A 13493-nucleotide genomic window follows, 5' to 3' on the forward strand; every position below is an offset into this window, starting at 1 on the left:
TACTGTTATTATGATAAACACATTGACTTATACAATCTCTGAAAAAAGTATAACATTTCCCTAAATTGTTAATCTCATATTCTGTGTAAATAAAATGGTGAGGGGATTAATTCCTACTAGTTTATACTGTCTCAGGAATACTATCTTGGATGCACCTCATTCTGCTTGATCTCACTAAATTAGAGTATTTCTGAAAACATAAATAATAAATCCCTACCAAATTTTTCCCAATTAATTCCTTCTACAGAGTTTATTATGTAATGCATATTGTCCAGAAATAAAATTGTTTTAATCTTCTGATAGCCTCATTGGCTCTTTTTGTTTCTTATTCCCAATCTAAGATATAAATTTTGTTTTGAACTTATAATTAACAGCCATACAGTATTACTATAAAATCACAAATAATTCTTATTTCCAGAATTGAACAAACAGCTACAACAAATGAAATACCAGAGGGACAAGAAAGTCTATTTTTTACATGCTTTGTAATATAAAGTAGGAGAAAGTAAGAAAATAAATTATTTGAGGCAGAATTATTCTCAAACAGAATGTTGTTCTATGATTTTTGCATGAGATGTAACAGCTTAATAAAAAGAAACTATTGCTCTTAGCTTTTCTAGTTGCCAGAAAGAGCAGTTAGCCCACATGAGCCATAAAAAGAGCCTTTGTGCTGTAGAATCTATCAAAGAAATTTTTATGTGAAGTTACCATTCAGTATCTTATTTTTCTTTGTGTTTTGAAGTGATGGTATTTTAGTTATTTTACACAGAGAAAAAACATCTAAAATGACATCTCACAGTATAAAAGTTTCAACAGATTATATATCATGCAACTTATTCATATTATTTCTTTCCTGTGAAGTATTGAGAGTTCTCTAACATATAGACCATTTAACAGAGACTTAACACATAACATAACATTGTGGATATAGTTAAATCTCAAATTGGGAATGGTTGGTAAATCTATGTGTGTGTGTGTATATATATATATATCAATATCATACTTAAAGTAGCAAAAGTCATCAGTAAACAAAAAGACATGGTCTTAGGCTTTTCTGTGTTACAATGCCACCTCCCAGTCATTGTCTTGGTAAAGAATTTCCTGGAAGCTATTGTTGTGGTTCTTTACCACTCTACTTCGTGTCCCCTCTTCTCTCCACCCTGTCTTCCTTTACTGCCATTCTTTCCTCCCCACTCCCGTTATTCTCCCTTTTTTTCTTCTCCTCTGCCTTTGCCTTAGGCCTTCCAGTAATAACCAGTGGCACCTGTGAGCATTGCTAACCCTCTAGGTGTAAAGAGGTTGCTAACTTGCTCTGGATCACTAAGCATTAGCCAGTATCCTTCAGAAGCATGTGGCATAAAACTCCAAACCAGTTGGAGGATCACTTGCTTTAAGGTATGTGGGTTGAAAGAATCAAGACAGTAAAAAATGACTAAGGAAATGAGAAATAGGAACAACTTTTTAAAAATAAGATAGATTAGAATGTAAAGAAGGCAAGAGTCAGTGATGATGATTTAAATAATAGGAAGAGCTGTGACCTTATAAACCTAAAACTGCATTCAGGACAGAGTAAATTTGAAAGGTAAAAGAAAATGAAACCTTTTTTATTTATGATTTATCAGTATAAGTTAGATATCATATTCTTCATATTTTTGAAGAGTTATTTCTCCCTTCATACTGAGTAAGTCAATCATTTTGATGCATTCACACCCTCCTGGAGAGATGTGGGTAGGTGCTCATTGTCTCACAATTTTTTTTTAAATTACAGTTTACTTCAATATTATTTTGTGTTGATTTCAGGTTTACAGCTTAGTGGTTAGAGTCTAACCGTTAGACAATCATATACTTTACATAGTGTTTCCCTCGATATTTTCAGTACCAAACTGGCACCATACATAGTTATCACAATGTTATTGACTATATTCCTTATGCTTTACTTTACATCCCTGTGACTGTTTTGTAACTACCACTTGTACTTCTTAATCTACCTTTACCTCTTTCTCCCAGTCCCCCAACACTCTTCCCCTTTGGCAACCAACAGCCTACTCACTGCATCAAATTTTGTTTGTTCATTTATTTTGTTCTTTAGATTTCACATATAAGTGAAATCATATGGTATTTGTCTTTCTCTAACTGACTTATTTCACTAAGCTTAATACCCTCCAGGTCCATCCATTCTGTCTTGAAAAAAACAAATGTATATGGAACCACAAAAATCCCAAATAGCCTCAGCAATATTGAGAAAGAAGAACAAAGTTGGAAGTATAACACTACCTGATAATCAAACTATACTATAAGGCCATAGTAATAGAAACAGCATGGTACTGGTATAAAAACAGACATATAGATCAATGGAACAGAATCGAGAGCCCAGAAATAGACCCATGCCTATATAGTCAATTAATATTTGACAAAGAAGACAAGAACATACAATGGGGTAAAGATAGTCTATTCAATAAATGGTGTTGGGAAAATTGGACAAGCAAAAAAAACAAAAATACTAGACCATCTTCTTACACAGTTTCTTCTTAGATGTAATAAAGGAAAAAATGTCTCAGAATTCCAGGGTCAGCTTTCTTGAAAATGTTCAATATGAAAGGCTTATCCCTTCAGAACTTGTTTTGGGATTATTTAGAAAAAGGAAAAATTATGAACAAGCCAGTAAGTATTTTGAGAACCACATGTTGCAATCAATTCTGGAAGGATATATTGAAAGAAATCTTTGCCATTTGGGTAAAGTAAATTTTAAAAGATTTTTTCTGTTTTAATTTCTGATTGAAATATTTGTTTTTGGAAACTATAGAAAATAAAAAAGAACATCTCAAAATTGCCCATTTTCTCACTGCCCAGCCACTATTATTATTTTGTTGTACTTCCTGGCAGTAGATTAAACTGTATACTAAAATTCAGTATAACCTTTTTTTAATTTATGATTTATCAGTATAATTTTTTTATTAGAGCTAATTCTTAGTCTTTCATGAAAGCCATGTTACAGGGTTTTTATTTTGCCCATTCAAAACCTTTTTGGCCACAGCTGGTTCTCCAACTCATTTGACAGCCTATTGCCTCCACTATAGGACACTTCAGATGAAGAAGAGTATTACTCTTCTTACTATGATATGGGAGTATTACTCATGTGAGCAGAGAGATAATTTGGAATAATTAATTTTAGTTAAAACTGTATTTAAGGAATATCTCTTTTCTCAATACTAAAAATAAATGGGCATTTTTGTAAATTATATAAAATGCCGTCTCACTCATCTGTTCTACTCCCTAGCTCCCTGCTCTCCATAAGAAAAGACAACAGACTTAAAATTCCAAACAACTCACCTGATTTAATCCCTCAATATAATTGCAGCAAGTATTAATCCTGTTGTGCTAGTCTTGTCACCTTCTCTTTCTCCCACCCCAACTCTTTCTATAATCTTAATTTTACTATATACATAAATACTATTGCCCTATTGTCTGTCATCCTGGTCTTAGTGTGCTTCTGTTATCAAAGTAAATAAACCCCTCTGCCTTGTTCCTCTGTTGAAGATATTTCCTAGGATCTCTGAAAGGTATGTGATCTCTGCAGTCTTTTTTATTCAGTCCTAACATGGAAATGATGAGACTCTTTATTATTGGAAATAAATGAATAAAGTGTTTCAGGAGGCTTAAAGAGAGTTCACATATGGCTGGAAAATGAAAATAAGTAATAATTCTATAATAAATGACTTGGGGAACACTATTTTCTATACATTGCCACAATGAATAGTTATCTAATGGTATCAATTTTATATAAAATGACATCAGAAATCTTTACATAAACAGGTAAACAAGACTAAAAAAAATCTGGACATTAAAAGCTTCAGAATCTAGCATTAAGTGTAATGAATTATATGATGCATTTGCTGTTAGGATTGGGTTTATATTGCTTTTAGCACTTCCTTCTAATTAAATTCAACAATTACAAAACAAGAAAGTTTATTAACTGAAATGTCAGAATTGGCAGGGGGCAGAGATCCTAAGCCTTTACAGAAATCCTGGGACTCCATCTTTTCTGATGGCATACTGTAGCTTAATTTTTTTTTAAACTTTAGGTTCATATACCACCGTTCCTCCACTTCAGCCCCCTCACACCTAAGCTTGTAGAATTCATCTTGAAAATGGCAACTTTTCTTTTACTTATCTCTTTAATAGATATTTTTTCAATAAATATCAGCAATTAGATAGATTGGTTATTATTTTTCTATCTTTATAAGAAATAGTGAGCCTTGGCATTAATGTAAAATCAGAACTTCTGTTGTTGTTCACTGCTTTTTTTATTCCTTAAGTTTTCTCTTAGTCGGAATGTGTCTATATTCAGTTCAATCTTGTCTGCTCCTCAACAAGAATAGTCCATGAACCAGCAGTAGCAACATCAGCTTTCTCAGCAGTGTAGAACCTCAGGTCCTATCCTGGACCCACTGAATCAGAATCTGTATTTTAACAAGATCGCCAGGTGATTTATATGCTCATTAAGGACTGAGAAGCACTATTGTAAGGGAAATATAATTTTTAAAGAGACTCCTCTTCATTCAAAGAGCCTTATATTATGTTGGTTAGCTGAGCCTTCCTTAGCCAGCAGTATAGAGGCCTGTTTCCCAGGGCAAGGTGGAGAACACAGTTTAAGTGACCATGTATTCTCTCCCCAGTTAACTCACAGTCCCTAATCACAAGGGATCTTGCTGCTTAGAATCACTTGAGGGCTCTTTCAGATGTTGGCCTCCCTGGCAGTCTATACCAGACTCGCCCCAGATGATCTCCAGTCACTCATTATTCAGTAACATTTATTTAGAGCATTTGTGTAAAATATTAATGTAAGCATTTTAAGTGTATGTGCATTTCCATGTGTAGGGGAACAGGAGACAGGAGGAAGATTGAAGAGCAGAGGGTTTCAAAAAAGAAATGAAGGAAGTGATCCCTATTTTTACAGAGCTCATTTTAAAGTATTTTAAAAGATTTACAAAACACAATAGTAACACATACAAGTCAGTTTACAAACTTTCCGCCTATTATGGAAATGCCAAATTCATTTCTTTATTCTTTTAACAAGTATTTATTGAGCATCGTGATGAGGTAGTCATAACCTTGACTGAATAACAACATAACCTAAGTTATATAGAATTAAATCAGAGCAGTCTTTCTAAATATCGAAAGATGGTGAATGTTGACACACATTTTAAAGACAGTATGCCTAGCAGAAAATGAAAGACATTCAAAATACAGCATTTTGTGTTGAAAAAATATTATTCATTCAGTCACTCATGCATCTTTCTAAAAAGATTATTAATTTATTCTTATTTATTGGACACTTTGAATACTTCACATATTGAACATTTATAGAATACCTATTATGCAGCAAGTTCTAGGGATTCCCCCTGAGGCAAATAAGCAAATAATTGCAAATACATTAGGAAGCCATATTAGAGTTATTTCAAGAATACTCTGGAGAAACAAAAGAGAAAGTAGGTGACTCTTGAGGATTCGGAGTCAGATATGACTTCATAAAGAAAATGACATTTGAACTGAGTCTTAAAAGCTAAGTCTTTCATCAAAGGCGGGAATAAAGAAAGGACATTCCAAGCAATGGAAGTAGCATATGCTGTGGAGCTGAAATATGAGTCATCCTTAGGAGCAACAGTACCAGAACTGGAGAATGGCTAAAGGGTAAGATATAAGGAAGACATGAACCAGAGGCCTTTATACATACTGCTCTCTAGGTGAGGAACTTTATATGGAGCATTTCCACCTCTCTCTCTCTCTCTCTCTCTCTCTCTCTCTCTCTCTCTCTCTCTCTCTCTCTCCCTCTCCCCCCACCCCCTCACACACACACTCCTACCTTTTGCCTACTTAGCTTTATTCATCCTTCATATTCTAATAAAAAATCCTCTTATTAGGGTAACTTTCCTTGACCCTCCAGTGTACTTCCATTACTTTCGTTGTGTACTGTCACAAACCATGTTCCTTTAGAGTGGTTTTCTTAATTTGTGCTTATATATTAATTAATATGATTAATATGGTTAATATCTATTACATCAGTGGCTTGAAGAGTTTTATTTTAACCACACTCATAGGAAGACACACATTAATTCTCTATGATAGTGTAATGGTGGATACGAGACACTATGCATTTGTCAAAACTCACAGAACTGTATAACACAGAGTGAATCTTAATGTAACCTTCAGACTTAAATTAGTAATAATGTATTAATATTAATTCATCCATTGTAACAGATATACCTCACTAATGCAAGATATTGATGATAGGAGGAACTATGGACAGGAGCAGGGGAGATATGGGAACTTTGAACTCTTCTGTGCAATTTTGCTACAAACCTAAAACTGCTCTTAAAAATAAAGTCTGTTTTTAAAAGAAAAAAAAAAGAAAAATTAAATACAGTATACATTACAAGCCAATGATATACACACATATATGACATATATAATATCTACAAATATATATATGCACACATATAAAAATAAGTTTCCTGAAACAGTATTTATCCTTACCATGTGTGATGAAATATATTTTCTATTCTTTTTAATTTAAAAAACAAACAAACATTGTTTACAGGTTGATTTTAGGGCCCACTTCCATTTGTGATCCAGAGTTTAAAATACATTACAACGGACTGGCACCACACTAGAATTGAAACAGTGTCTGGTTTTACTCTTTACTCTACCTCAGCACTTCGATGACACTTAGAAATTTAGTGAATGAGTGAAAGGAATGAAAAGCTTTAAAAAGAATTAGTATTTTTAAATGATTATCCCCATTTTTATCAACAAGAAAACTGTGAAGGCTAGAAAAAAGTTTAGTAATTTGCTGGAAGTCCTGAGGCTAATAATAGGCAGAAGCAGGATTCAGCTTTGTTTTACTCTAAAGCCTTGCTAATTTTCCCTTGCCCAAAGAAGTAAAAAGAGAAAATGTCTAGGTTGCTACTGGGAGATGGCAGGCTGGTAATATCTTTACTAGAAAAAATAATTAAAAACAACTTATTCACATTTGAGATGCATTTAGTGCAGAATTCTGAAAGCTAATTGACTTTTTAATTTTCAACAGTAAGAAAATAATGATTTGCTTTAAAATTCTGCCAAAATAAGTGAAGGAATAGATGAGACAAGATTGGTAAAATGTTGATAATTGTTGAAGCAAAGACTTTTATGTTTGTTTAAATTTTTCACTTCAAAAAAAGTTTTTTTAAAAAAGAAGAGCCCATGAAAACAGCATAGTAAGAATAGCATTACAGGAAAACTGTTCTCTTTTTTACAAGTGAATGCTGAAAATACTATAAGATTAAAAACAAACAAAAGAAAGTCAAGAGTTTATTAATAATATAATGTTATGAAGCATGAGATACAATATCTTTTACGTAGAAGATACCCAATGTTAATTCTTACCTCCCTCCACAATAGGTCAACCAAAGCCTGTGCGAAAAGAGTGACTCATTTAAACATTATTGCTTACAAGCCTTTAGTAAAAAAAACAGTGTTGTAGTCACATAGAGAAATAATGAATTTCACATGTCCTTTTTAAAATAAGGAAAATACTTTTATTATTTATCAGCATGATTGCAAATGTAATTAAAATAGTATTATAGAAAGTGTTATCTTTTCTGTGTATGTGTCCTACACCCTTGCTGTATACAGATAACATGAACTAATGGTCCTGATCTTAAAACTTATTAGGTAGATATTGCCTTACCAGTCATATTGGTCTGAAATCCACATCATATGTGAAGAAAACCCTTTTGAATGTATTTATTTCTAGGAGTATTTTTATCCAGTCATTACTATACTGTATTCAGAAAAAAATGGATAAGAAGGTTTTTTCAATCTCAATAGTGAAAGGGTTTCTTCCAATTTAAAAATAATTAATGGAAAAAATGTGATGCAGCACTGCCTATACATTCTGATTCAGAATAATATACATTGACCCATTATAAAATACACACACACACACACACACACACACACACACACACACACACTGTACTGGAAATTAAGAGACTGGATTTTAGTCCTAGCTCTACCACAAGCCAGAACTTGTTCAATGTACTTAACCTTTTCTACCTGAATTCCTTTATTCTGTAACTCATTTCCTTCAAATGCCAAAAGGAGAAAAGAATGTTATGTTCTTCCTACTTCACTGGGTAATTATAAAGATCAAACTGAGTGATAACTTTTTTTAAAATAGTATGAAATAGTTAAAAATTTTATAGAAAATGGAGAAATGTATAGTAATATCCATGAGTGGCACACACACATCACAAATGCATACCCATGAATAAGGTGGTATTCATTAGGAAGATAGACAAAAAGAACTTCCTATTTTAAAAGTACATGTTTGGAAATTATCAAGCAAGAGGAAGACCATCTCAAGTGACACCAAGAAAGAGCATGAATTAGGAACATTTCTATTGGTACTTGTGAGTTTGGAATACCAAACCAGGAGTACTAGTAAAGCCATTGTTTCATCTAGGAGATTCCACTTTCCTGAGGCCTATCTGATCATTTGAGTCAAATTTTAGAATTCCAATAGTAGGTTTTTATTCCTTGCTATAGGTCCATTCTGATTCTTGGTTCTGTTCATCTCACAGCTGCTGATGGCCCAGGAGATCGTTTCATCATTGGGGAATCCCAAGCCGGTGAACAGGTAGATTCATAGGCCTGACAGGCCCTAAAGAGTTCAGTTTCATGCACTTCCAGGATCTAATTCTAAGTTTAAACCATCACTGTAAGGGAAATCTTAAAGAGGGATTAGACACGTTATTAGAGATTAAAGGAGAGTTCCCATGAGAAGAACCAATTCTTTCTTGCTGTAAGAATCTGCATCTATTAATATAGGGCGTGGAGTTGTTGTCATGTCTCATAGACATGCCCACAAACATTTTCCAGCCCTTGATTGGATGATTCTTTCTTCCTGTATAAATATCAATGAAGTGTTTTAAAAATTACATGGAATGTTCAGGGAACTACAAATTGTTTGTAGTAGTCAGAGCCAGGTATTACCTTGGCAGAAGATTACATTAAAATATAACAATTCTGAATGAGCCTGCAATGTATTTTCAAATAGCAGAATAAGGGGATACATAGTACAATCCCAAGAATCACTTTCTCCAATAACTGTGAGAAAAGCAGGGAGAACACTGGAGTTGTAAGTCACAAAGGATTGTATACTTCATGTAGTTGTTGTGATAATGAGATTATTCATGTTCATTTATTCATTCTGGAAATATTTATTGACTACCAACTTTGTGCCAGACACTTTTGAGACTTTGGAATGGTAGAGCAATAAATATGTCTGGAAAGAAGTGATTAAGAAGAGTAATGTGGGGACTATCCAAGATATAGATGGGTTAAGAGAAACTAACGAAGAAATGTGAAGCACCCAGGGGATAACAGTGAAATTCCATTACGATCTCTATGTCTGAAGAAGTGGACCTGTGGAGATTCATAGCTATGGCTCAGGGTCACCTGTCAGTGATAGTGATGACCTGGCCTTCACCAAAGTGCAGCCCATTAGGGAAAGAGCAAAGGGAATATAAACCTGCTTTTCTCTTCTGCCCTCTCTCTCTTGTTGACCCCTCCCATTGGCTTTACCTAACCAGAATCCAGTGATGGAAACCTGGTTGAAATAGTCCATTAGAGGTCAGTCTTCTGGGCCGCAGCACAGGATGGTATGATGATGTGATCTGGAGAGGCAAACAGAAAAATAAAACAAATTCCTATCTTTGTTGAGCTTAGATTATTATATAAATTGAATGTAATAATGCACTTAACACTGTACCAAACATAGATTGAGGGTTCAATAATATTATCTATTAGTGGGATTGTTTGTAGTGATAATATTGAAAAAAGCTTTTTAAAGCTGTTCTAATAAATAAATTTCCAGTTTTACTCCATATGTATATCCAGTGGAGAGGTATATATCCTTAGCTATTCCCTAAAATGTTTTTAATCTGTTAAAAAATGCATAACTTAAAATGTACCATCTTAATCATTTTTAAGTATATAGCATAGTAGTGTTAAATATATTCATGTTGTGACCTAAAATTTTAGTATATGTACTGCCGAAGCAAGCACATAACCTAAGATTTTAAATAAATAATTATGATGCAGGTATCTTTGGAAAGATACTTATTTTTAAATGTTTTTATTGATTTCAGAGAGAGGAGGGGAGAGGGAGATTAATGATGAGAGAGAATCATCTATTGGCTGCCTGCTACACGCCCCCACTACTGGGGATTGAGCCCACAACCCATCCAGGCATGTGCCCTGACTGGGAATCAAACCATGACCTCCTGGTTCATAGGTAGACACACAACCACTGAGTGAGACTGGCCAGGCTGGAAAGATTTTTATTAGGGAATTAATATTATCTCAGAATTTTATCTTCGAGGAAGTTGGAAGCATTTTTCCTCCCAATTCTGACCTAAATCATGGCCAATGACAAGTTATTCATCTGAGGCCAGATCAAACCTATCAGATGGATCTTATAAAAATATGCTTTTTCCTATGCTAGGAGAAGTTTACCAGGCAGGTCCTATAATTGGTCTCCTACCATTCCTATGAGAGTTCAGACAGTGAAAATCTCAGATATAATGTTTCATCCAAATTATTACAGGCACTACAATCATTTTGAAATTATCTAATTACATTTGGTAGAAAGATTTTCAAGAGCAATAATTTAAATAATTTTTCTGACTTGCCTATATTTAACCAAAAAGTTTAGTTTTAAGTTATGACATTTCTCAAATATCAAAACTTCAGTAAATGTCTAATGTGCTGGTTTTTCATAATTGTCATGCATAAAATCATTTTGCATGGCATTTTTTTCTTAAAGACTCTGAAATCACTTTATATATATTTTAAAAATTCACATTATTTGAGCGAGAGACAATAATGGCACGTGTAAGTGGCAGTTCTTCAAAAGGAAAACAGGGTACCACAAAAGGCATCTAATGGTCATTACGATAAATCAAGTTAAAGCCTCTTAGAGTGTACCTGTACCTGTTTGTGACTAGCTTTCATTACATTGGCCCAAAATGAACAAGACTGTATGATTTTCCTTTTATGGTTTGTTTCTAAAAATGTTACATCTCCTACAGGAAAATGTTAGTTTTACTTAACAGCAGTAAAGTAAATCACCTCTTTCTTACATGTTTGTGTTTCCAGCCAACTCAGACAGTAATGCCTGGACAAGTCATGCGGGTTACAACAGGTGCTCCAATCCCCTGCGGTGCTGATGCTGTAGTACAAGTAGAAGATACCGAACTTATCAGGGAGTCTGATGATGTACGTTATCACCAGGTCTTATCATTACATTCCTATGGTAGTATATTAAGTCATATCCATTTTCTGGAATGTTTATGAGAATAACCCAGTGTCTTTTGGTTATGTTAGGATCTTACAATGTAGTGTATGAGTCTACACTAAATAATGAATTGCCTTAGGCTTGAAAATCTCTTGTTATAGGAGACATTTTTATGATTACAGACAGTCCTCGGGTTACGTCGGACTCAACGTACGTCGTTTGGTGGTTACGTCACCATCTCCCTTTTTTTTTTTTTAAATTTCTGTCATTCGATGTATGTACATATGTGCTTTATGTTTTTTATTATTTATTTACCACAAGTAAAGGTCAAATTTTTTTACTGTTTCACTTCATTACTGCTGTGTATGTGCTCCATGTGAGTGATGTAGGTGCTTATGTAGGTCGGTTCCGACTTACGGTGAAAATCGCGTTACGTCACGCCATAGGAATGGATCTCTGACATAACCTGAGGACCCACTGTATTACTGTGATTATAGCAGAACTTGAACCACATTGATTCAAGAAATATTGCATGCAAACAAGGAAAGAAACTACCTCAAGATAAAAGATAGAGGTATTAATTGTTAACATACCTTCTAGCTAAGGAGTTTGTTAACAGACACTAGCTTCTGATAAAATGTAAAGGGAGACTTAATAGAGAAAAATTTAACAAAGAACACTTGGGCAGGTTCTTAAATATTACACTAAGCCAAACAATTGAACAAAATAACATTCAGTTCTAGTATCTATATTTCAGAAAAATCTGTGCCACCTAGTGACAGCCTGGAAATATTAAATTGATACCAGTTTCCCCCTCTATTGCCTGAAATAAAGGACCATGGGATCTTTTTTGGTCTAAGCAGGCCTTCATGTCACTGAAACTAGTGGCAATTATTACAGCCAGAGGATCAGCCACCAATAAAAGAATGGTTTCAACTGAAGTCTTAATGACTGGCTATCTTACTTATTTTGTGAAGAAGTTTAAGGTAGCTTATATTTTAAAAGCTGAAGTTAAAAATAACAATATTCTCCTGGTCTGGCATATAGTAAAATTTGGTCATGTTGAGAGACCGCCACTTTTCTTGATCTGGGAATTTTTTAAATCATCTTATCACATCTTATCACACTTCATCTTATAAAGTTCAACTCTTGGCATACAGATCACATTGCTTGCTGTTAAAACTGTCCAGCAGATTTATTGGTATCAGGAAGCCAACAGAACATTGAAATGCAGAACACATGCCTCCACAGACTCTGCCAGATGACAAAACCCAGTTCCAGTCTCACAATATTATTCACAGCCCATAAATGTAAAATTGATGATCACTATTCATTTATAGAAATTTACTACCAGGCAAACTGTAAGTCCTTCACGGAAATTTCTGCAGATATTTGGGAACCTTGGTATAGTATTAAACCCATGATTCATGGGAACAGAAGAGATAGGTTATCTCCTTACACATTCATTGGGTCTAGTAACTAGGGTAACCAAATACATATACAAGGTGGGGCAAAGGTAGGTTTAGAGTTGTGAGTATGCAAAACAGTTTATTCTTACATTATTATTTATTAATTGTATTATTTTTCCATACAAACATTACATATAAATAATATATATAAAATTATTTTTCCTTGAGAATGCTACTTACGAAGTAAGATTCAGAATTTTAATTGGTATATTTTTTTAAAGTGTAAAAATATTTTATTTAGTCCTTGGCATCAAACCTAATTTTGCAGGAACCTATGGTAGAAATTTATCATGTCAAAGTGTTTAGCAAATGTTTTTTTGTTTCTCTTTATTTGTATATATTCTGGGCCTATCTGATGTAGCTAAATTCCATTGATCAGAAATTCTGTTAGACTGTCCTGTTTGAAATTGCACGACTTCCTCTTATTATAGGGCACCGAAGAACTTGAAGTACGAATTCTGGTGCAAGCTCGGCCAGGCCAAGATATCAGGTAAGTCATAACATATAAAATGTATAGCCAACTTTTGTTTCTGCATGTTCATGAACTCAGGAAAGAATGGCTATCATAAATCCACAGTTCAGTCAACCATTATCTTTCAGGTTTTTTAACAAGTAGGAAATGAATTTTCTGAACTCTACAGTCCATGTCTGCTCTGCCTACATTTTCATGGCGATGGTAGAGG

General features: G+C 34.0%; 1 protein-coding gene across 16 annotated transcripts in view; it reads left to right on the forward strand.

The window, feature by feature from the left end:
• GPHN (gephyrin) overlaps positions 1-13493 on the forward strand; it is a 439201-nt gene that overhangs the window by 386057 nt on the left and 39651 nt on the right. For all 16 annotated transcript variants that reach the window (XM_036310162.1, XM_036310186.1, XM_036310177.1 and 13 more), the window contains 3 exons: positions 8625-8680; positions 11203-11322; positions 13242-13300. In XM_036310162.1, the coding sequence (XP_036166055.1) occupies positions 8625-8680; positions 11203-11322; positions 13242-13300 (235 nt within the window). The remainder of the gene's footprint in view (positions 1-8624; positions 8681-11202; positions 11323-13241; positions 13301-13493) is intronic.

Source organism: Myotis myotis, unplaced genomic scaffold, assembly GCF_014108235.1.
Source record: "Myotis myotis isolate mMyoMyo1 unplaced genomic scaffold, mMyoMyo1.p scaffold_m19_p_1, whole genome shotgun sequence".
In the NCBI taxonomy this organism is placed as follows: Eukaryota; Metazoa; Chordata; class Mammalia; order Chiroptera; family Vespertilionidae; genus Myotis; species Myotis myotis.